Source organism: Mauremys mutica, chromosome 2, assembly GCF_020497125.1.
Source record: "Mauremys mutica isolate MM-2020 ecotype Southern chromosome 2, ASM2049712v1, whole genome shotgun sequence".
NCBI lineage: Eukaryota > Metazoa > Chordata > Testudines > Geoemydidae > Mauremys > Mauremys mutica.
Window position 1 is genome coordinate 282,914,514 of NC_059073.1, and position 25,073 is coordinate 282,939,586.

The 25,073-nt window shown below is 43.9% G+C and overlaps 1 protein-coding gene across 9 annotated transcripts in view; it reads right to left on the minus strand.

The window, feature by feature from the left end:
• LOC123362874 (sodium channel protein type 5 subunit alpha-like) overlaps nucleotides 1-25,073 on the minus strand; it is a 138,628-nt gene that overhangs the window by 42,196 nt on the left and 71,359 nt on the right. For 7 of the 9 annotated variants that reach the window (XM_045003417.1, XM_045003412.1, XM_045003416.1 and 4 more), the window contains 7 exons: nucleotides 19,112-19,270; nucleotides 16,548-16,895; nucleotides 14,697-15,143; nucleotides 13,057-13,182; nucleotides 9,540-9,603; nucleotides 8,226-8,380; nucleotides 7,406-7,579 (listed from right to left, as the gene is read on the minus strand). In XM_045003417.1, the coding sequence (XP_044859352.1) occupies nucleotides 7,406-7,579; nucleotides 8,226-8,380; nucleotides 9,540-9,603; nucleotides 13,057-13,182; nucleotides 14,697-15,143; nucleotides 16,548-16,895; nucleotides 19,112-19,270 (1,473 nt within the window). The remainder of the gene's footprint in view (nucleotides 1-7,405; nucleotides 7,580-8,225; nucleotides 8,381-9,539; nucleotides 9,604-13,056; nucleotides 13,183-14,696; nucleotides 15,144-16,547; nucleotides 16,896-19,111; nucleotides 19,271-25,073) is intronic. The other 2 variants (XM_045003413.1, XM_045003414.1) reach the window with 2 other exon arrangements.

Here is a 25,073-nt window from a genome sequence, read left to right on the forward strand (position 1 = left end):
CCATCCCTCCTATCCTCCTCCCAAACCACACCCTTACTTCTCTCCCTCTTTTTATAATGAATTAATAAAGAATACATGATTTTTAAACTATAGTGACTTTATTTGCATAAGTAAGCTGTACTCGAAGGGGGAGGGTGAGTTGCTTACAGGGAATGAGTCAATCAAGGGGGGTGGGTGTTCATCAACAAACACAGCAGTCACACCGTACCCTGGCCAGTGATGAAGCTCATTTTCAAAGGTTCTCTGATGCGCACCGCTTCCTGGTGGGCTCTTCTAATCTCCCTGGTGTCTGGCTGCACGTAATCAGCAGCCAGGTGATTTGCCTTAGCCTCCCACCCCACCATAAAGGTCTCCCCCTTACTCTCACAGAGATTGTGGAGAACACAGCAAGCAGCAATAACATAGGGGACATTGGTTTGGCTGAGGTCAGAGCGAGTCAGTAATGTGCGCCAGCGTGCCTTTAAACGGCCAAATGCACATTCCACCACCATTCTGCACTTGCTCAGCCTGTAGTTGTACAGCTCCTGACCACTGTCCAGGCTGCCTGTGTATGGCTTCATGAGCAATGGCATCAAGGGGTAGGCTGGGTCCCCCAGGATAATGACAGGCATTTCAACATCCCCAACTGTTATTTTCTGGTCTGGGAAGTAATTCCCTTGCTGCAGCCATTTAAACAGAGTAGTGCTTCTGAAGACGCGAGCGTCATGAACCCTCCCTGGCCCTCCCACGTGGATGTTGGTGAAATGTCCCTTGTGATCCACCAGTGCTTGCAGCACCATTGAAAAGTACCCCTTCTGGTTTACGTACTGGGTGCCCTGGTGCTCCGGTGCCAAGATAGGGATATGGGTTCCATCTATCGCCCCCCACACAGTTAGGGAATCCCAGTGCAGCAAAGCCATCCACTATGGCCTGCACGTTTCCCAGAGTCACAACCTTTCGTAGCAGCAGCTTAGTGATTGCTTTGGCTACTTGCATCACAGCAGCCCCCACAGTAGATTTTCCAACTCCAAATTGATTCCTGACTGACCGGTAGCTGTCTGGCGTTGCAAGCTTCCACAGGGCTATTGACACTCGCTTCTCTACTGTGAGGGCTGCTCTCATCTTGGTATTATGGCGTTTCAGGGCAAGGGCAAGCAAGTCACAAAGTTCCATGAAAGTGCCCTTACGCATGCGAAAGTTTCGCAGCCACTGGGAATCGTCCCACACCTGCAACACAATGCGGTCCCACCAGTCTGTGCTTGTTTCCCAGGCCCAAAATCGGCATTCAATGGATAGAATCTGCCCCATTACCATCAGGATCTCCAAAGCGCAGGGGCCTGCGGTTTGAGAGAATTCTGTGTCCACGTCCTCATCACTGTCATCGCCGCACTGCCGTATCCGCCTCCTCCTCGCCTCGGTTTGAAGGTCCTGGTTCACCATATACTGCACGAGAGTGCGCAAGGTGTTTAAAACATCCACGATTGCAGTATTGAGCTGAGCAGGGTCCATGCTTGCTGTGTTATGGCGTCTGCACAGTTCACAAAGCAATAAAGGCGCGAAACGGTTGTCTGCTGCTTTCAGGGAGGGAGGGGTGAGGCTGTACCCAGAACCACCCGCGACAATGATTTTTAACCCATCAGGTACTGGGAACTCAACCCAGAATTCCAAGGGCCGGGGGAGACTGCGGGAACTATGGGATAGCTACGGAATAGCTACCCACAGTGCAACGCTCCAGAAATCGACGCTAGCCTCGGACCGTGGACGCACACCACCGAATTAATGTGCTTAGTGTGGCCGCGTGCACTCAATTTTATACAATCTGTTTTACTAAACCAGTTTCTGTAAATTCGGAATAATCCCGTAGTGTAGACGTACCCTGGTACAGGGTCCAGTACTGATAGAGCCCCTGGCTTTATGGGCTTTTGAGTCACAGCCCTAGGACTTAGGATGTGCTAAGTTATCAGGTACTGAATGAGCAGATTTGCTTGATTTAGGCAGAGTCCTATTCGTCATCTTCAAAGCAGGCTTAGAGGGAGACCTGTTCTCTGCCTTCCCAATGAGATGCTGACAGAGGGTCTGTGGGTATGGATTCCCTTGCACCAGAGTCAGTCCTCATGGTGGGAAGCGCACTCTCTGTTTCAGGCCAATGTACGGGAGGGGATCATTCAGCCTTGGTCTGACTGTGGCCTCATGGCCTTCTCCATGAGGTGCTTTTTAAGTCAAAATTCTCATGCCTCATGGGTGTTTCTAGGGAGAGAGTGGCAAATATTGCACCTAGCTGCAATGTGTGTCTCCCCAAGACAGTACAAACAGCACTGATGGTTGTCACTGACTGAGAAGGAGTTGGGGCAGGACACAGGTTTTTGAAGCTCAGCATTCTGGGAATAGTCCAATACCTGTAATGGGGGTTGGGGTGCAAAGTGTCTCCAAAGCAGGTAATCAATCTAACTAGAAAACTGTGATAAAATATTTAAAAATACTAAAATGATTAAGAATTATGTATAACAGGGGTTGGCGACCTACGGCACATGTGCCAAAGGTGGCATGCGAGCCGATTTTTGATGGCACATGGGACAGGAGCCACTCAGCCCGCCGCCGCCCTGGGGTTCCCACTGCTGGCCCCTTGCCAGCCGGGGTCCCGCCACCGGTCTCACTCAGCACCTGCTGCTGGCCTGGGTGAAGGAACCCCAGACTGGCAGTGGGCTGTGATCCCAGCTGGCAGGAGCCAGCAGCCGGAACCCCAGAGCGGCAGCAGGCGGAGATGCTCAGTCCACCCCCGAAACCCCAGAGCTGGGCGGGCTGACCCACTCAGCCTGCCGCCGCTCTGGGGTGCCAGCTGCTGGCCCCTTGCCAGCCGGGGTCTCCGCCACAGCCCCACTCACCTTGTTTCCAGTTGGAGTTCCAGCACAGGCCCCCTGCCAGACAGCGTCCAGGCTTCCGGCCCTGCTCAGCCCTACCAGCCACCAGCTCCACTCACCTCAGCTGCCAATCTGGGGTTCCAGCCGCTGGCCTCCTGCCAGCCAGTTATCAACTGATCACTGAGAAGCCTGTGTGCAGCTTAAAGTATCCAAATACGTGCCACCAGACATTGGAAAACTCAGCAAGGGAAAGCAAGGGCAAGGATCACACTAAACTAATAAGATCTGCATTTTAATTTAATTTTAAATAAAGCTTCTGAAACATTTTGAAAACCTTGTTTACTTTTCATATAACAGTAGTTTGGTTATATATTATAGACTTATAGAGAGACCTAAAAAAAGTTAAAAAGCATTACGGGCACACGAAGCCTTAAATTAGAGTGTATACATGAAGACTCGGCACACCACTGCTGAAATGTTGCCGACCCCTGATGTATAATGTACACTAAAGGCAATCTTTGAAATATTTACAGATTGAAGAAAAAATGATGAAAAAGTAGCTCCGGACACTGGAACTTTCGACCCAGGCTATGTAGCAGTAAGAAGGAGCTGTAGTTTCCTTCAGGAGGAAACATGAGCAGGGCAAGGGCACATGGGTGAACCAATGGACACTGCTTGCAAGAATTCTCTGACTCTGGGCACATGGAGCATATGTGCACTTAGGGACCAGCACTCAGAAGTAGTTATGCTTTTGTAATACTAACACAAATCAGCATGATACGTATATGACTAGCAGCAACTCTGGTCAGGTTTATAGATTCCAAAACCTGGTGGAACCATTGTAACACATTAATTTGACTTCCTGCATAAGAAAGACCACATAATTTCACCCAGTAGTTCCTGCAGTAAGACCAAATCTTGTGACTGAGATAGAGCAGTTTTTTTCCAGAAAGACATCCAATCTTGACTTAAAGACTTCATGTGATACAGACCACACCACAACCTTTGATTAACTGTTGCAAAGATTAATTGCCCTCTTCAAAATGTGAACCTTAATTCCAGTGTGATAGACTAAACAGATTGAACTCCTAAAGTCTCACGAAGTAAGGCATATTTTCCAGTTCTGGAATCATTCTTGTGGCTCTTTGAATTTTTCAACATCCTTTTTGAAGTAAAAACAATAGAATGTGATAGAGTATTGCAGTAGTGGACTCATCAGTGAAGAGAGAGCCTCCCAAAAGTCTGGTGATGGTGATCTAAAGACCCATTTCCAATCATGAGCATGGATGTCTCTTCGCTTCTAGCCTTTCTGGTTTGTTCTTCGCTGCGGTGCCAGAGGAAGCCCTCCATGGCATCTTTTCATGCTTTTGCACGGGCAACCTTTTTAATCTCTCTCATCTATGTGCAAATACCAAGGTGGTCGCAGCACTGATCCAGGAATTGCTCTATTCCTATGACTCTGCCTTGGTGGCACACTCTGAAGCAGCACTGTGAGATCTTACAAACCATTGTGCTGTGGTAGCTTGTAACTTTGGCTTTACCATCAAAACTGAGGCTATGTTCCAGCCTTTTCCTCAAAAACTTTACCAAGATCCATTAGTAAGCCTGGAAGGTACCATGCTCCAAACCGTCAAACAGTATACTTATCTCAACAGCATGTTTAACAATGGAGCAACAATCGATCACAAAATAGATGCACAAATTAAGAAAGCCAGAGCTGCACATGGTCATCTTTATCACTGAATCTGGAAGCAACACAGAATCTGTCTACAGATAAATATCAAAGTGTATAATGCTGTTGTCCTAATGACATTGCTCTATAAGTGTGAAACATGGACCTGTTATCAATGGCACATTAAAAAGCTTGATAATTTCCACTTGTGACACTTGCAACAACTTCTGGGCATAAATGGCAGGACCGGGTGTCCAACACGGAAGTTTTGGCAAAAGCTGGTTTGGTTGGTATCGAGGCTCATTTGATTTGTGACAAGCCAAGATGGACTAGTCCTGTAATTTGTATGCCTGAGACCTAGCCACCAAAATAAATTCTATATTCTGAATAGAGTTCCAAGAAATAGAAGTATGGAGGGCAAATAAAACACTTCAAAGATACTTTGAAACAAAATCTGCACAAGATGAATACTTCCTATTCAATCTTCGAGCAATTGGCAACTGACTGCATTGCACGGTGCCATGCTGTAAGGGTGCGTGTCCAAAACTTTGAGAAGAACAGCACAGAAGCTGGAAGCACAGAAACTACGTGCAGCTCAATCAACAAAACCAGTCAAATGGCTCTGTGGTCAGTGCAGTAAATGGAGCCATGAGAACTGGTCTATGGAGCCATGGGAACACCTATTACTATAAACTGTAACTGTCAATGTCCTCAAAATCAGTGTGCTAATAGTAGTAGTAGTATACAGAGTTAATATAACCTCCCTACTTCTTCTTAGTATTCCACTGTTTATACATCTAAGGATTGCTTTAGTCTCTTAATCTGGGCCCAGTCCTATTCAACATATTCATAGATGATCTGGAAAAAGGGGTAAACAGTGAGGTGGCAAAATTTGCAGATGATACAAAATTACTAAAGGTAGTTAAGACCCAGGTGACTGCGAAGAGCTACAAAAGGATCTCTCAAAACTGGGTGACTGGGCAACAAAATGGCAGATGAAATTTAATGTTGATAAATGCAAAGTAATGCACATTGGAAAGCATAATCCCAACTATACATATAAAATGATGGGGGTCTAAATTAGCTGTTACCACTCAAGAAAGAGATCTTGGGAGTCATTGTGGATAGTTCTCTGAAAACATCCATTCAATGTGCAGCAGCAGTCAAAAAAGCGAACAGAATGCTGGGAATAATTAAGAAAGGGATAGAAACAGAACAGAAAATATCATATTGCCTCTATATAAATCCATGGTACACCCACATCTTCAATACTGTGTGCAGATGTGGTCACTCCATCTCAAAAGAGATATATTGGAATTGGAAAAGGTTCAGAAAAGGGCAACAAAAATGATTAGGGGTATGGAATGGCTTTCATATGAGGAGAGATTAATAAGACTGGGGCTTTTCAGTTTGGAAAAGAGAGGGCTAAGGGGAGATATGATTGAGGTCTCATTTTTAAATCTATCATTTAGGTAGTTTTTAACCCATTTAATAGATGTACACCGGACCCCGCCTTGAATGCAGGGGTTTAGATCCATGCACAGTCCCGCATTAATGCAGGGACCGCGTTATAGCAGGGACCGTGTTACCATGGATCCCAAAGTAATTAATTAAATTCGGGATCCATGTGCTGGGATCCATACCATGGATCCCAATATAATTAATTAAATTTGGGATCCATGCGCGGTCCCGCGCTATAAGCGAAATTGCGCTATACAGGCATGCGTTCAAGTGACGGTCCGCTGTATATTGATATTGTATTATGCTAATTTTAAATCCGAATGTTTTGTGGTACTAAGTCAAATGCATTTCAGAAATCCAAATATATCATATTACAGCAGTTATCTTTATCAGCTAAACTTGTAATCTCATAAAAAATAATATCAAGTTCATTTGACAATACCTAAGTTCAATAAAACCAAGTTGACTGGCATTAATTATATTTCCGTCCTTTAACTCTTCATTGACAGAGTCTTGTACCAGCTATTCTATTATTTTGCTCACAACTGATGTCAGACTAATAGACCTGTAATTACCAAGGTCACCCTGTTTATTCTTTATTATAGACACATTTGTCCTTTTTTTTTTACAGTCCACTGTAACTTCCCCAGTATTTCAAGATTTATATAAAGTTAATATTAATGTTCCAGAGAGCTTCTTAGCCAACTCTTCTAAAACTCTTGGAAGTAAGTTATCTGGACCTGTTGGTTTAAAAATGTGTAACTTTTTAGTACATGCTTTTAACATCCTCCTTAATTACTGTTGAAATATAAAAGCATGTAATCATTACATGATATGAATATATAATTCAACTTCTTTCCAAATACAGAGTGGAAATATTTACTGAACATTTGTGCCTCTTATACCTCATTGTTGACAATTTCACCATCTCTATGTACACCTATACCAATGTTATATATCCTTTTGTTCCTGATATATTTTAAAGATTCCTTCTTATTCTCCTTAATCTTATTGTCCATGTTTTTTTCATTTATACTTTTAGCTTCCCTGATTAACTGTCTGCATTGCTTAGCTTCTAAATTATATTAACTGCTATCAATTTCCACTTTTCATTTGATATATACTGTCTTTTCATTTATATCACTGCTTCATCTTCCCTCTAAACCAGGATGGTTTTTAAATCAATGTTGCCTTGAGTGATTGTGGGATTGTGAGTTTTGGGGCATCTAGTAAAATGTTCTTAAACAACTCCCAATTCTTGTTCACAATTTTCTATTCACATTTTTCCTCACAGTCAATTTTGCTCAGAATTAGTTTCAGCTTTGGGAAATTGGCCCTCACACTTGTATGTGTGCCTAATCTCATTTTACAGTGGCTTTCTATTTGGCTACATAATTCAGCACACTGAACAAAACAGGTTAAAAGTAATACTTACACATACAATAAAGAAATCAAGCAAACACCAGAAATCTGTGAAATACTTCTGGAAACCATAAGCCACCCATTTCAGAAACATCTCCAGTAAAAAGATGTAAGCAAACATTATATCGGCAAGCACCAGAAGGTATTGAATGGTTGCATATTCCTTAAGGTAAATATCTTCAAATGCCTGGAATTTGAGAATTTAAAAGTAAAACAGTTTTGTAGTTTTATAATGGATTATTTTAAAATTCTGCTAAGATATAGTACTTGTTGTTTGACTTATTAATGTGCTACAAGAATGAGCAAACAATCTACATTTTCTTTTAAAGTTAAAGTCTACATTTTAAAAAGTGCTTTCTATTTTTTGTACCTGAGATATTGGGGGCCTATTTTAAGGCAGCTATGGCCTGATTTTCAGAAATTTGAAAATCAGATATGTTGAGTGCCTGCAGCTCCCACTGAGTCCAGCCACTGTTGTAGAAATCAGGTCCCACGGTTTTCCATATTAGTCTCCCAAAAACTGGGACACCCAAAGTTGTCATGGAGTTAGTGAGTAGAGCTGTCAGGAATTTTCTGATGAAACAGGGTTTCACTGGAAAATGCTGGTTTGTCAAACACAAATGTTTGCAGAAGCATTTCTTGTTCTGTGAACTCCCAGCAGAACCCTGCCTTGTTTCCTGTTAGCTCCCCTGGCTGGCAGCTGGGGAGCCAAAGCTTCTAGAATTTGTAGCTCTAGAACAGCTCCGCTATGCAGGCTGCCTCAGATCTGGGGATCCCCAGGCACTACATACACCCCACAAGCCAAACCTTATAGGAGAGTAAGTTAAATTTACCAGAGTTGCACTGCTCAGGAGAATTATGAATATGATAAAAGTTTCAAACCAGCTATGCTGAACAATTCGGTAGCAGGTTTTCCTAAATCGCCACCAAGTACTTCCTGGAAACTTTGTGATATCCACTGCACAGCATAAGGCACATTGGACACAGCCTGAAAAGAAAAAGCACAGGATAGTCTGTATCCATTTTCAATCAATTTTCTGCATCCTCAGTAAGGGGCAAGAATAGCAGCAGGAGCCCTTACTTCAAACATCAGCAGCTCAAAGTAGGAGAACAGAACACAGGGCAAGAAAGAGAAGGACAGAGGCAGCAACACAGAAAAAAATGTACCAAGATATACAGTTGAACGAGAGAAAAAGCGAGGGAAGGGAAAACAAAAGGCAAGAGAGATATACAGGTTGGTTTTTCATGGTTTAATACATAGCTAAATGTCATGATGTTATAATTATTATGTTTATTCTACTATATAATACATATCCCTACACTCAAAGACACAATAAAGGATCTAGTGAATTGAGGGAAGGAGTTCTATTTTTGTATAATTGTATGGGTCATTCAGAAGATATCAACTGGGAAGTTTGTATTCAATGGGTTCTGGGGACGACAGGGAAAGGATGTAGAAGTGTTTGTTGGCAGGGAGAAATGCCTTTCTTAGGTGAAGGAGGGGAACCCCTGTAGTGCTTCTGAGAAGAGGCCCGAGAGCACCATTTAATGTTGGAGGTATCAGCAGAACTAAAGAAGTTCAGGTGAGGTCAGCATTACCCAGAGGGCTATGGAAAGAAGAGGGATTGATGTCAGCTAGGAAGGCTTCTGGATTTGAAGAGAATAGATGGAAGTCTAAAGGCAGCCAAGAAACTACAGCCCTCCTAGGTTATTCTTGCACTACCTCTGAAAAAGCTCTGGGTCCATCACAACATTTACATATGATCTGATAAACAGGTCCAAGAGTTCTGTCCCAATCTCGAAGCCTTTTTACATCTTGGCAAAACAGAAAAATCAATTAAGCAGGTCAGGAAATAGCTTGCTAATGTAAGCAATAGAGTGCAGAAGGCTATCAAGGTAAAAGCAGTGTAGTGGTTTAGTGAGTGCTTCTTAGTTTGACAACAGGCAACAATTCACTAAGTCACGTTAACAAGTGTCTTCTGAGTTTTACATGTGTTCTGAGAATTATCTGTATAAAGAAGTGACTCAGAGAAACACAAACACAGGTTGCCAGAATGCCTCATAGCTAATATGAAAACATTTTCTAAAGCAATGCCTCTGGAATATTAGTCACACTTCATATCACTATGAAGCAAGCAGATTCTTACCTTCTGTAAAACAGTCCTTAGGGGCATCTAATTTTTCAGTCGATTGGGTGATCCCCGCCAATTCCTGCACAACAGTAGAACAAATAAGGAAGGCAATTTATGAATTTTCCCTTAATGCAGCTGCATTGTCCTAAAATAAACTGGACGTAACAGAAGAAAACATCAAGAAAACAAGTGATTTATCCAACTATTTCAAAGGCCCCTATCACAATGGTACTGAACTGCCAAGACATAATTAAGAATAACATAATAATAGAACAAGGAAACGCTTTTCTGTATTGTTTGGTTCAGTGGCTATTAGTTAAGGTATGTTTAAAAATAGATGTCCTTCTCTTGCTTGTTTTTTCCTCTTCCTTGTCACCTGCCCAACCCTTGTAATTGAGGGGAAGGCTTAGAAGATAAGGTGGGTATTATATTATGCGCTAGGTAAAATCATTAGATTTCCTTTAGAATGGACTTCCACAGTCAAGAGTCCTTTGCTGAGAATGCCCTGCCCCACACTTTTACCACTTCCACACTGGGCTGAGTGTTCACAAGGTTCTGACTGAGCATAGTTGCCTTCCTGTGGATAGAGATGTGAGTTTTCTATGATAGCCAAGCCCTTATACAGCAGGACCGGGTTCTTTAATTTGGATGATGAGACAGTGGAATGCATAGTACTCTGGTATGATGCTTCTCATCTGCCTTTGTTTCTTAGATAGTGGATCGCTGTGTGGTCTACAAGCTGTAGTTTCCTTCCTTTTGTAAGGGGACTGGTATCTCCATACTAACATTCAGTGGGGGTGTTTTGGTTGCTAGCTCCCAGTACCAAAAGGGGAAGGGTCGATGGGAAATCAGGACCTGAGACTGACAGTCCCCAGGGGCAATGGGGAGAGGCCAATGCTCCACATCAGCCTGATTGACAGGGCAGCCAGGCTAATCAAGGAGTCAGGAGGCCAGGGGTGTCCTGTCCTCCATGTGAGCTGGGATTGCCTGGGTCAGACAGAGTGGGGCCGAGCTAAGGAGAGAGCAGGGGCCCAAGCTAAGCTGCTGGGAGCAGAGCTGCAGCTCCAAAGCCAGAGCACAGCCCAGAGATAGCAGACCTGCCTTGGGAGGAGAGCTGCAGCAGCCAGAGCCAGAGGGGGCCAGAAAAGCAGCCCAGGAAGCAGGTCAGAGCTGGGAACAGAGTCACAGAAGCATCCTGCAGAGCAGACCTGCCCTGGGAGCAGAGCTGCAGCAACCAGAACCAGAGGGGCCAGAGAAGCAGCCCAGGGAGCTGGAGGCAGAGCAGCAGCAGCCGTGCTGAGGCAGTGCGGAGCTGGGGCTGGAGCAGTCCAGAGCTGGGTATGGTGAGCAGCTGGGGAGAACCAGGGGAACCCTGGGCAGTAGGCCCAGCACAGGGAGATGCCTCAGCCAAGAGGCTCTGCAGGCCAGACTTGGAGGGGGATCATAACCCTGACAGGGCGGGGGGTGACGCTGGGTAAAAGGGTCCTGCCACCTAGAGCCTGAGAGCGTGTGGCCACCACCAGAGCAAATGTCCAACCCACAGCATCCCTGCAGCACAGCCAGGGCCTGAGAAGGAGGCCTGGGACCTACAAGAAACAGACTGTGAACTGCCATGACGTTCCAGAGACACTGTTTGTGATGTTCCCTGCCACAGAGCAGGGTGATGTGTTTCCTTTAACCTTTCTCATTTTTCCTTATTCCTTTTTAAACTAATTGTTAATTAAATAAACTGTATTGCTTTAAATCGTATGTAATGATCAGTGGGTCAGGAAAGCATCCAGTGCAGAGAGAGTACCCCAGAGTCGGGACATCCTAGCCCCTGACCTAGGTGACCACAGCAAGGTTGGGGGTTGAACTCCCCCAGGAATCCTGGGCCCAGCCTTGTTGGGATTACGAGAATTCTGCCAGACAGGAGAGTGCAAGGGTAGTCCTCGAGGGCAGGGAGGCCTCTGGGTAAAGGAAGTGGGAGTGAGGACTCAGATCCTTCCGCTAACCCATTTCACCAGGATAGTGCAGAAGTCAGGAAAGTTCCGCACAATAGCAGGATCATTCCCCCGCTTACACTTTCCTTACTCTCCAGGAAGTGTGTGTTTTATTTATTTCTCAATATCTATCTCAACAGCTTGTTCAGAAGTATTTCACCTTCCCTAAGACGGAGTGTGATGATCTGTCAGTAGTGGGTCACATGCTCATCACTGGCCTCCTGCAATCAAGAGGGACAGAGTCTTCTTTCACATAAAGGAACCTGGATATCCTTTAGAACTCCTACAAATTGCATTTGTGTTAGTGGGCTAAACTCCAACAGGGAAGGTAGAATAATCCTCTCTCTTTGCTCCAGCTTAATTTACATGGTCCTGGTGAAATCATCATGGATTTGAACAATCTCATTGCTAAAGTAGGTTGAGAGCTCTTAGGAGGTTGGGTGAAGGCAATCTGAGTTAGGTTAATCATCTCACTGTTCAAAAAAGTTCCACTGGCTATGATTTCAGAGATACTATGGAAGAGGGTAAAGAAGGGTCGCATGGCTTCATTTACTGCTGGGGCATAAGACTGTCAATAGTCATTTACTTCACCACCCCAGTGGTTGATAACTACAAACAAAATCATTCTTATTTGAGAGCCATTGCCTAAATATTTTACCAATACATTAAACAATGTTCTTTTTTTCTAAATAGAAAATAGATATTTAGGAGTTCTGTGACTTTACATATTTCAATTATAGCAGATGTCCTTCCCTGGGCTCATATAAGGAAATGTTACTACCATAGTAAATAATCTCTCTCAGGTCTAACAGGTCTTAAAGACCACCTCAAAATTGTAACTTCTTATATACTAGGATATGTGTGACATGTTGTTTGAAGATTAATTAGTCAGGACAAGGAAGGATAAGTTGGTCTGGGTGATCATACCAAGAGATCTTATTTTTCAATATCAGGACTTCAAGTAACTATCCCTGCAGAGTGGTTTCAAAAATACTATTGTTAGAGCTACGTGCTCTTTTGAAGGTGGGGAGTCCATAGACCTATCTGAACTTCCATTTGATTTTCTATATTGCCTAGAATGGAGACATGCTTCTCCACCTTTTTTTGACAGTCATGGATGGACTCAACTGCAATTTAGAAATTAGAGGTACAGGTTTTGAGGATCCACAACTAACATGCCAATAATTTTGCACAAAACTGAATATCAGATACAGAATACCTTTTTTTTAAAATTGCCCTTAAAATTTGGCATTGATCCTAGATTATTTCCTTTGCATTTATTTGGTATAGTACTGTATGTTGTTCTATATTAATAACCTTATCTGTTTATTGGAAATACAAAAGGTCTTTTCAGTTTGGACAGCAATCTCCACATTCTGAAAAAACTATTATGTCTGTTTTATCATTAGAGAACTGCATTGTTTCTTGCATTGCATAAACTTATTACCTCTAGGGAACCACTTCATTCTTCAGCACAGTAATAATGGGACAAATAAAATAATCATTATATCTAGAGCCTTTATAATAGATAATAAAGTTATTACCATTACCTCTGTTTGTTTTTCCTTCTGTGTAATGGTGGAAAACATACTTATGGTATCAGAAGTCCCAGAGGCCTGACTTAAGACCCCTGAGCTTTTTCGTTTCTCTCTCCTATGCTTTAGTTCGTTTTCCTGCTGGAAATAATCCAAGATGGGATTATTTTCTTTATTTTTATTTGGTGGCATACTTATTTCTAAAGCAGAATTTTCTTGACAGAACAAAACACGCTGAGATACTCATAAATATTTTTCTAGAGATAAGGACATTCATCTTCCTCTACTAACACCCAAAACAAGTTGAGGAACTCATAGTTTAGAAAAATAATTGTGTCAAGTATTTTATGTTAGAAATACGTAATCAAGCAATTAAGAGCAGTACTCAAATGACTGATACTTTTTATTTTTCCCTAAAGTAGGTAACCATGTAGAATCCCATATTTTACAAATTTTTACTACTCATTGGAAATAAAAGAAAAAATTGAAAACATGAGGGTAAAGAACCACAGAAGAAAAGAAAGAAAATAAAAGGAAAATAAAAGGTGCAGGAGACATGCAGAGGAACAGGAAATGTTGGTAAAATGCAGAGAAGACATAAGGTAACAAGATCAAGGGACATACTAAAGGCATGGGGGGTGCTCAGAAAATCCAAAAATGAGAGATGGGTACCCAAAAAACATCCCAGAAGTTGAGCTAGAGAAGGGAAAAATTAGAAATAAATTGCTTAATTTTCGTGGTGTAGATTTTATTTGAGTTTCCTTTGGCTATCAATCCAATGAACTATCAGTATTAACTGAATAGCTGAGAGAAATTCAAATAAAGCCTCCCTCAGAAAATTGTGAATCCCACCTATTTGTAAGAACAGAGGAGGAGGTAGCAAGAAAGTAATTTCTGTCTTGGTCAAATTTCATTTAAGGTGATTGGCTTTCATCCAGGAGTAAATGGAGACAAAACAGATAGAAACATAACTTAGGATAGCAAGGGAAAAATGGAATACAAGTCAGTATCAACAGCATCTTCCCCCTGAAGCCACTGGAAGAACAAGGAAGCAGGAAGCTGGTTGTGTTGAGCATTGCCCTGTTACACCCAGGGCTGTGAGTTCAATCCTTGAGGGGGCCATTTAGGGAACTGAGGTAAAAATCTGTCTGGGGATTGGTCCTGCTTTGAGCAGGGGGTTGGACTAGATGATCTCCTAAGGTCCCTTCCAACCCTGATGGTCTGCTTGTATTATTCCTGGGCCACCAAGAAAGCAAATATCCACACAACTAACCCCTTTTTCACATGGACAGAAAATGCACGTCTTTAAACTCCTAACGGAATGGATATTTCACAGGCACTGTGAAATGTACCACACCGAAGTCATGCTGCACAAACTAAATCCTGCCAACTTTCCATTTTCAGATAGACTCTTTCCTCACCCTTATAAAATATTCAGAAGCCTACTGTTCACTCTAGCAAGACTAGGACTCAGAATAATAGAGGTCCATGGGTGGAATGGGAACGAAGTCCACCTTGGACATTAATTAGTTTATTAGATATATGGAAACCACAGAAGGGAAAATGGGTTAAAGTTATAATTTACTGTTGAATACTGGACACTATTTCTTAGAGGTAGAAGTATAAAGAGATATCAAAACATTTAGGCATCTTACCATTGCTGTATATTCCATTTCAGTATATGTGCTATTCTCATCATCATAATCCTCACTGTAAAACTCTGCCTCAGCAAGGGGGACACAAACAAATGTGTTAGAATTGGTCATAAAATCCTCATACTCCTTTGCCATTGGGGATTTCTCTTTGTTTTGGTAAATCCCATTATCGGTGTAATTTTCCCCCATATCTATAGCGGCATGGTAATTCCCACCAACGTTCTGTGCGGTAACTTTCACCGTAACCTTCGTGTTGGTCATTGTTTTCAGCCCTTGTCTGAGTATTTTGCAACACAAATCCCCTGTTATGTGTATCACAAACTGCAGACCCATGCGAATCCGAGAAAAGGCAAGCTGAAGCTTGGTCCTCTTTTCAGCTTCATCTGGTGTTGCTGGATCATCAGTATTGCAGGAATTCAGCAGCAAGGCAATGAACAGGTTAAGCACCTGAAAACAATTGAAGTGAAAAGTAAGTTGACAACACTATTTTGTAATTGAAAAAGCAGTCTTGGAAACCCTTTTTTAAATCCCCCCCCCCCCGCCAATATTTTTTCCTTATTATAACAACATGGTAACAAGAAAACATTTTATACTACACTATCTTATTTAGTGACTACTTAGCTAATGCATGAGCTGAGCATGGATGGATTCCCAAAAGGTGAAACTTAACAATACATCATAAAGACAAAAAACGTATGTCAAAGTTAGAGAGAAAGTATGCAACATGAGGTACAGAAGGGACAGGAAGTAAGTTATATGATAGATCAGTTGTGGTGAAAAATAAGTATATCAGAAACGCTTGGCAGTGTAACCTGCTAAAAGATGTAAGAGCTGACAGTAATTAATTGTAAGACTCACTGAAGAGTATGTTAACCTTGCCATAGCAAAAGAAGAGAGGGAGAAAGGAACCATGGGCATAAATACTGAAGGCAAAGCTTCTGTGATATAATGTATACAATAAAACACTGAACTATCCAAATGGTTTGACCAGCAGTACCCTCTTAAGTCAGGAAGACACCCAAAAACTGGCATATCCACTAATATGCATCTTGCAAAAAATAAACAAATAAATGTGGGGCATGCATTCAAAAACCAACACATTTGCCTCATGGAAACTTCACACTTTCTAGAAAAAATGGCGAGGTTATATTTGCATATGAAAAGGGCCCTACCAATTTCACGGCCTTGAAAATCGTGTCACAGACCATGAAATCAGTCCTTCCCTGTGAAATCTGATCTTTCCTATGCTGCTAGGAGCCTGGGACTCCTAGCTGCTAGTTCAGCCAGGCTGGGGAGGGACAGGAGTTGTCCTTCCCCTGCACACCACGCTTGGTGGAGAAATCAGACCCACCTCCAGAGGCAGAACAGAAATTAGGGTGGTACACCCTCACTTCTGTGCTGCAGCAGCCCGGGAGCTGGGCTCTGGACTTCCACTCCTCCCAACCTGCAGCTCCTGCTGGGACTCTGGGAGCAGACCTTGGGGTTTTCTTCCCCAGTGGCTCCTGAGGGGACTGGGGACTTCTGCTCCCAGTGGCTGCAGCTGAGGCTTCCACCCCCTGCTTCTCCAGGGGCTCCAGGAACCTCCTCTAGCCCAGCCCTGAAGGCAGCACAGAAGTGAGGGTGGCAATCTTGGGACCTCTTCACAACAACTTTGAACCACCACCCCCCAATCCCATTTTGGGTCAGGACCCCCATGGTTATAATACAGTGAGCTTTCAGATGTAAACATTGGAAATCATGAAATAGACCAATTAAAAAACCCTCTGGCCATGAAATTGACCAGAAAGGACCGTGAATTTGGTAGGTCCCTACATATGAGCAATACAAATAGAACAATATTTGGAAACTCACCACTAGGTTTCCTACCACCAGGACCAGCAAGAAAAAAGGAAGACACAGCTCTTTCGTAGCTACTTCCATGCAGCCCCACAAGGTTTCAATCCATTCTCCACATAGAATTCGGAATATAATAAGGAATGAATGGAAGAAGTCAATCATATGCCAGCGTAAATCGTCTGTGCTTAGTTTAGGGCTGTTGCAGTAACATTTTCCAAAAACCTGCGTTCCTACTGCAGCAAAAATAAATACAGTGATACCTAAAACCAGTTGAAGACTACCCAAGGCACCAACTGACTGACACATGATTTTCACAAGTTTATTTAAGGCTTGCCATGACTTTGACAATTTGAAGATCCGCAGCTGTAACACAAAACAAAATAGTACGTCAAATAGCAAAAAAATTAATTCATGTATTTCTAACACTCACTTATAAAAAACTGAGCCCATAATTTTGATATATTTGCTATACTCAGAAATGCATATTTTCTTGTAGTTTTTTTCTGACATCAGAAATACACAAATTGCAATCTGGTAATAAGTAGAACTATTTGTTCTCAATAAGGCCTGGTCTACACTAAGAAGGGGGTTCGAATTAGGGTACGCAAATTCAGCTACGTGAATAGCGTAGCTGAATTCGAAGTACCCTAGTTCGACCTACTCACCCGTCCAGACACGGCGGGGTCGAACTCCGCAGCTCCCCCGTCGACTCCGCCACCGCCGTTTGCAGTGGTGGAGTACTGGAGTCGACTGCAGCGCTTCCGGAGTTCGAACTATCGTGTCTAGATCAGACGCGATAGTTCGAACTCCGAGAAGTCGAACTCACCGCGTCGACCCAGAAGGTAAGTGTAAACCTACCCTAATACTTGTTCTCAATTTAGTCCTTTTGCTCGTTAGAGGATGATTTGCAAACTAATTCTGATTACATTATTTGTTCACTTAAAATATTCTTTATTCACAACTATCCATCAGATAGTTCAGAAGAATAATTTTCAAACTATTGGCTGTTCATGAACAGTTTGAGTTTGCTTATTACTATTTTTTATTTGTGTTGTGTGGCTGCATCATCTAAGTCCCATGGTGTTGTTATTGTTCCCTGACTGACTGATAGAAACTTAACAACAGAATAATGCATTTCTGAAAATTCATTAGGAAGGAGTTATTCATGCTAAAATTCAGGCTTCATGATCATTTTCTTTAACACACAGCAGTTGTCCAAATAAAAATATGACTTCATGAATCAAAGCAAATCATACTTGGTGCTTTTATTCTGGACCATAATTGCAAATATATTGTATGTATTATTTGCACCATTTGACCAGCTCAAGAAATAAGTATTCCTATATAACTAGAAATGGTCAAATAATTAAAAACAAATTATGATTTGTGAATATTTTTGTGAATAAAAATGCTCTGTTTACACTCTGATTTGTGGAGTTCTATTATTCATTAATATTCTAAGCATGGCTATATCAACTATAACTGGCTAGTAAGTCCCTCCTGAACTGATGAGCTCCTTTGCTTCAAGTTGTATAGAAACTTACAGGACTGTGTCCTATTACATTACCATGGACCCAAGCTTCTAGGGCTGGATCAAGAATTGACTGAGTTCCATGAAATGGAAACCAATGGAAATTATCTGAAAACCAAGCTCTTCCCCTAGCCCCCAATCTCATGCATCATCACCAGTAATAAGGGTTTTGCATGCCAAAACAGGACTTTAGTGATCCCCCTTTTTACCCAGTTAGGGCTTTAGTGGCTCCCCATTGTCTTCAGTGGTTTGCACAGATGTCACTGATTATCACAGTAACCAGTCTTGGTTATGATGGACAAGAAGAAATAGAATTCAAATGACTACACCTTAACTGTGGAAGGCTAATAGGAATAAACAGCAGTAAGCACTTATTTTAGTCACAAAATCAGCAGATATGACTCTGAATAAATACAAAGAGGGAACAGATGTGCTGAATAAGAGTGACATTTTTATATAGGGTTACCAGAGCCTATTTTAACTTGCTCTAAACTAGGAGCAATCTTATGAGGAGGTTGCTGGACCATCTTTCCTTTCTCAGCTCAAAGTATTTCTGGTGAGGAAACCTCACCCATAACCCTACCTAAATATCCCAAGAATATTCTTGGGGAGCGAGAGGGGGAAGGCCCTCCAAATCCCCACCTCCGCCAAAAGAAAAGGTCTGGAATGACAGCGCTGATCCTAATCCTTGTAGAGAAATGATAAGGGGTGAAGAGCCAAAGCAGCAGAGCCCCCTGGAGCCAGGCTACTCAAGAGAGACAGCTTCAGAGGTTTTGTAGTATCCAGTATGGACCATTTGGTAAACTTTTAAATGTGTTTTTTGATTACTTGACTTACAGTTCTTGTTGGTTTATTATATACTAACACGCAGTATCAAGTTTACAAATTCATCAAACAATTTAGATATTAACTGGTCACTTGGATGCAGTCTAGAATTTTCATTGTAGCTATTCACTCTCTAAAAATAGAATTATTCGGGGGAATGTGGGCCACTGAAATCATGCAAAGCGTTTATTGTTTTGTCAAACAGATAAAAAAGAATCATTACCAATCTGAAAACTGTCAAATTTTGTTCCAAAATTGTGCTTATTAGGCCTATCATAACAATTATGCTGTCAAAAATATTCCAGCCCTGCTGAAAATAGTAATAGGGATCTAGAGCGATGATTTTGAAGATCATTTCTGCTGTAAAAATTCCAGTGAAGACCTGTGAAAGGGAAAGCGAAACTGATGTCAGCATAAAGGTACGAGGAGCTGGTCTCCTGACAGGGCTGCCTTCTTATAAATATAAGGCTAAAATATTATTTATGTTATTATATTATTATTAATATATTAGCCCACACTAATCCACCCAATATCATTCATGTTATTATATTATTATTAATATATTAGCCCACACTAATCCACCCAAGCAGGCACCAAAGGGCAGAGGAGGTTCAATACAAATTCTCCATTACCGGCAAGCTGATAATTTATCGCTTCCTCCACTCTAAGGAAAAAAAAACACGTGAACAAATGAGCAATGAGCCTTGCAACCTGACCTGAAGAACAACAGTTTCACACACTGGTGAACTAGGTGGGAAACAGTTCTCTAGCTGAGGTGCACACAGTAAGAATAACTTGCTCCCTGCCTCTTTGCAGTTAAACTGGGGAGCGTTAGCTCAGGGGACTCAGATTGTCTCAGTTATTCACAGTATCATATGAAGAGAAAGGTGATCTTAAAAGTAACAGGACCCAATCCATTTAAAGTTAAAAGTTGCATCTGCAAACAAATCAGCAGTCAATGCAGATTGTGTAGCATACATATAACATGCTGTCTCAGAGAAGCACCCCTTAAATGGTATTCTGCTCCAGTGGATGTTTCCAAAATGGTCAGTAGCCCCATGTAAAGCACATTACACCGTCTCCATATGGCAATGACAAGATGCCAAGAATTCATGATGAAAGGCCCTCTGCTGTGACCTAGGCATCCAGAAAAATTCTCAGGTTTCAAACCTGAGTAAGGAACACTTGGCAAACCCCCCAAACTGAGGAAGAAGCTATCTTCTCCAATTCCTCCAGCTTGTCCCCCTCTTCCCCTGCCCCCCGCATAACCATAGTCTTATCTAGACTGAGCCACGACCTGCTTACCCTCATCCAAGCCCCATTCTTGGCATAACACTGGGTAAGACTGTGGGACTAGCTGTTGGAGCGAGGACTCAGATCCTTTCACGATCTGATTCCACCGGGGCAGTATAGATGCCTGGAAAGTTTCCCACAGTATGGGGACCATTCTCTGGCTTACACCAAGGGATCCCACTCCTGTAGTGATGAAAACACTGGCACGAACAGGCAAAGATTTTTTTGCCACCACACACACCTCTGGGGTAGTTGGCACTGGTATCCTTTTGTGGTGCTGAAAAAGATGATGGTGACACTTCTGGCACCAGGCTTGACAGTGCTCTCAGCAGTGCCAGAGCCAACTGTGCCGACTTAGGCACCAATTTGGAGGAGGAGGGCTTAGGTTTCAGGTACACTCTACTCAACTCCTCGCCTTCTTACCAGACTTAGAGGTGGAGACCTTCCATTGGCCAGGGCCTCTTTGGAAGTCTTATGTTTCTCCCTCTGCACAGGTGAGGGAGATCGGTGCCAGGATTCCACTAAAGCTGGAGGCGCACTTCTCATTGAAGCTGCAGCACTTGGTACCGAGTCACACTGCCTTCATCAACAGCGATTTCAGCCTAGCCTCCCTATCCTTCTTCATTCTAGGCTTGAGCTCCCTGCAAATCTGGCACTGGTCTTTTACATGTGCTTCACCCAAGCACTTCAGGCAGCTATTGTGCCGGTCGCTCACAGGTATAGGCCTCCAGCAAAAAGCACACAGCTTGAAGCCCGGTGACTGGGGCATACCTTGGTACTGCAAGCAGAAACACCCCCAAACTGGAAAAACAACAAGTCTGAAAAAAAATATTTTTAAACACAATTAAAACTTACTAACTATACTAATCACTTGATTAACTATATTATAGACACTATTATACACAAAAGCTGAGAGAGAGAACTGTTCTGATATTGAACAGGGTTCCAGCGACCATCACGGGTAGTAAAAAGGAACTGAGGGGTGCTAGGGGCAGCTCTGATCTTTATACCTGCACACAGTGGTGCATGGCAGCAGACCTCTGCCACCTGAAATAAGGTAGAAATGACCGTAGCAGTATGTTGTTTATCTCTAAGTGGATCAGCCCTAGAGGGGCATGGGACACTTTGAAAACACACTCTGGAGGGGAACACACTCTGGAGGGGAGTGTGCTCTAGTGGGCACAGACTCTTCTGCCCCATCCCCTCCAACCTGTCCCTGTCCCAGTACTGTCTCTTCCCCACCACTGGTTCTTTATCACAATGCCATTCTCCTCATCTAGCCAGTTCAGGCTTCTGATCCCAGCCCTTGCCAGTATCTCACCCCTCCAGACGCCCCATCGGAGTCTCCCCCACTCCTGCTCACAGTGTTCTTGCCCAGATCCTTGTCCCCCAGAGAGTCCTAGCTCCTTCACCCACTCCCTGATCTCTCCCTCTTTCTCCCCCGCAGCCTCCAGATGCTGCCTGCCCCCCCAGACTCGCCTTCCCCATTGGCTCACAGTCCCAGTCTTTCTCCATTGGTTTCTCATCCAGTCTCACTGTCCTCCATCTCCCCAGCTACTTGTCAAAGTATTTTTGCCCTGCCATTCCCAGCTCTCTCCCTACACACTGGCTCCTTGGCAGATCTTCCTCCCACCACATGTCCTGTCTTCCCCCATACTTCTTTCTCCCTGCCAGTCCATCTTGACCCCCAAGCTCTTTGTCTTAAACTACTCCCCACGCCATCCCCTGCAACACCCTAGGGTCTGGCTCTTGTCCCTTCTGCAACTGAATCAGACAGCTTCCTTCTCCACACTCTTTGGGTGCCAGTAAAGGGTTCATTGAGAGCACCCGAATGACAGGCTCCCATTACAGGGAAAGTCCTGCTTTGCCCTGTGTTAGTACCTGCAGTTAGAATCTGGGACCATGGGGGTCCTGGGCCACTGATGCCTCTGCATCACACCACGGGAGGCTTAGCCTGGGTTCCCACGGGAGGACCCCTTGAGGCTGAATTTGGCTGGAAGTACTGCCTAGCAGGATCTGATTGGTGGCCCCCTACAGGCTCCAGACTGACTGATACCAGCACTTCAACCAAGACACCATGAAGGGGAGCTGTCTGAGCAACAATACAGACTGCCTGCCCATCTCTGCTCCAGATCCTGCTTGTGAAAGACCCTAGACTTTGGCTTATGACTCTGCTTTGTTCTCAACTTTACTATTCGATTGCTGTCTGTAACCTGATGCCTGATCCTGCCTGTCTCCTGGCACCTGACTCTCGGTTCACCCTTTGGCCCTTCTCGAACTCTGACCTCCCAGTACCTGTCTCGGCCCAACTCCTGCTCTGACCACTAGATCTGATTGCCCTCATCCCAGTCCCCTCAGACCATCTTCACCCACCCCCCAAATCCATCCAACCCCTCCACAGATGATGCAGGGGGTGGGCCACCCTCCAACCAGCAGCTCCCCAAGGACCTGTGACCCAGAGGACCAAGTCATCCATCTGCAGGTGGAGAACCTCGCACTACAGATCCATGCTATGCAGTGTGCACTTGAAGAAGACCCTGTGCAAGGAACTAGCCCTGTCACAAACTCAGGTGGAACAGCTCAGTGTTGGGAGAGAAGGAGTGACACTATGTGCCTGAAGAGATGATTTATCACCAGACTCAGCCCCCGTGGTCCCGCTGCCCAAACAGTTTGATGGGGATTGTTGGAAATACCAGGGTTATCTGAACCAATGCAGGCTTCTTTTCCTGCTCCACCCCTAAGAATACCCCACACACCAGATTGTGCTGGAGCTAGTAGTCAGCCTGTTCTCCAGCGAAGCACTTGATTGGGCCTCCCCACCGTTGGAGCAGAACAGCCCTTTGCTCTCTGACTGGGACGCCTACTCGCAAGCTTTCACAACCATCTCTGATTATTTGCATTACATCCACTCTGCAGAGGCTGCCCTCCAGAAGCTTTGCCAGGGACATGGGCCAGCCACCTCCTGCACTGCCCATTTCCAATGGCTTGTGGCTGGTGTTGAATGGAAAGAGGCAGCCCAACTTTATTATTTCCGGTGGAGGCTCAATGATGAGGTAAAAGACTAACTAGCCAGCATGAAAAATCCCACCTGCCTAGGCACCTTTATTGACCATGCCTACACATTGATTTTCGATTGCATGAACGGAAGGAGGAAAGGAGGGGTAGCCCGACACCTTCACGCCTGCTCTCCACACTGAGGCTTGTAGAACTGAGTCCTAAACCCATGCATGTCCACCTGGGTCACTGGCATCTGACCCCAGGGAAGAGAGAGTGTCAACAACAGCTGAACCACTCTTTTTACTGCAGGAGACCAGGATATTTTCTTACCTCCTTCTCAGCTTGGAAGAACTCAGGAAATGGACCAGTCTAGGCCCAGTATGGACCAGCAGAGCTCCATGCTCTGGAACCACTCACCCCCCGGCCCACCCTCAAGTAGAACCTAGCCTGAGAACTATGGTGCCTCCCTGCACTTCTATTTGCTACTCTGGTTGCAGGTCTTGGGACAGGCACAGCAGATCTCCCCACAACTACCAATGATAGACTCCAGGGCTGCTGCTAACTTTATAAATGCTGAGGAAGACAAAACCCTCCAGATCCCTCTCCAGCTGAAACTCACACTGGTCCTTGTGGAGAAGATGGATGGGTTGCCCCTATCATAGGGACCAGTGACTCAAGAGATGGTCCCCTTAGAGGCTGTAGTGGAAGGGCACTGCGAAACAATATGCTTAGATATGATCCACTTCTCATTAATACTTGGCATTCCTTAATTGGCATAGTATGACCCTTGTATTTCCTGGTGATGGGGGAGCATTAGCTTCTCCTTCGAATACTGTCAGAAAGTGTGCCTCCAAGGAACAACCAACACCCAAGCAACCCACACCTGGGGTCCCTGGATGAGAGGAGATCTTCAGAAGCAGAATCTTGGATGGCAGAGGCTAGCCATATGAGAACAGATTCAGCCCAGAATCTCAGCCTCGCTGACAAGTACTACAACTACCTGGATGTGTTCAAACAGAAAAATGCAGACTCATTGCTCCCACAGAGAGACTACAACTGCCTGATAGACCTACAGCCTGTGGCAAAGATGCCCTACATATGGATATATTCCATAGAGCAAGAGATGCTCCATGGATATATCCAGTAAAACCTTGCCAAGGGCTTCATTTGTCTATCTACCTCTCCATCAGGTGCACCAGTCCTCTTTGTGAAGAAGGATGGGTCACTATGTCTCTGTGTAGACAATCGTGCTCTCTGACTGGGAATCAAGTGACTATTCATAACCGGTACCCCTTACCCCTAATTCTGAAATTGCTTGACTGCCTGAGGACTGCCAGGATCTTCATAAAACTAGATCTTCAGGGAGCATACAATTGATTGCACATAAGGCCTAGGGATGAATGGAAGATTGCTTTTCGTATTCAGTATGGGTATTTTGAATGCTTGGTGATGCTGTTTGGCTTAACCAATGCCCCTGCAACATTTCAACATTTCATGAACGATGTGTTCAGGGATATCCTGGATCAGTATGTGATTATGTACCTGAACAATATTCTGGTATTTTCCAAGAATCTGGAGCAGCACTACCAGCATATCCAGTCTGTCCCAGGGAGACTACAGAAACGTGGGTTGTACACCAAATTGGAAAAGTGCACCTTTGAACAGGCCACCATTGAATTTTTTGAGTACATCATCTCCCCGGAGGGAATCTAGATGGATCAGAAAAAGGTGGAAACCACTTACAACTGGACAGCACCCTGGGCCCTCTGGGAACTGAAGCGCTTCCTGGGCTTTGCAAATTTTACAGGAGATTCATCACTAACTTCTCCCAATTAATATCTCCCTTGACTTCCCTCCTCTGCAAAGCTGTGTAATTTTTTCGGTTGCCCGAAGGC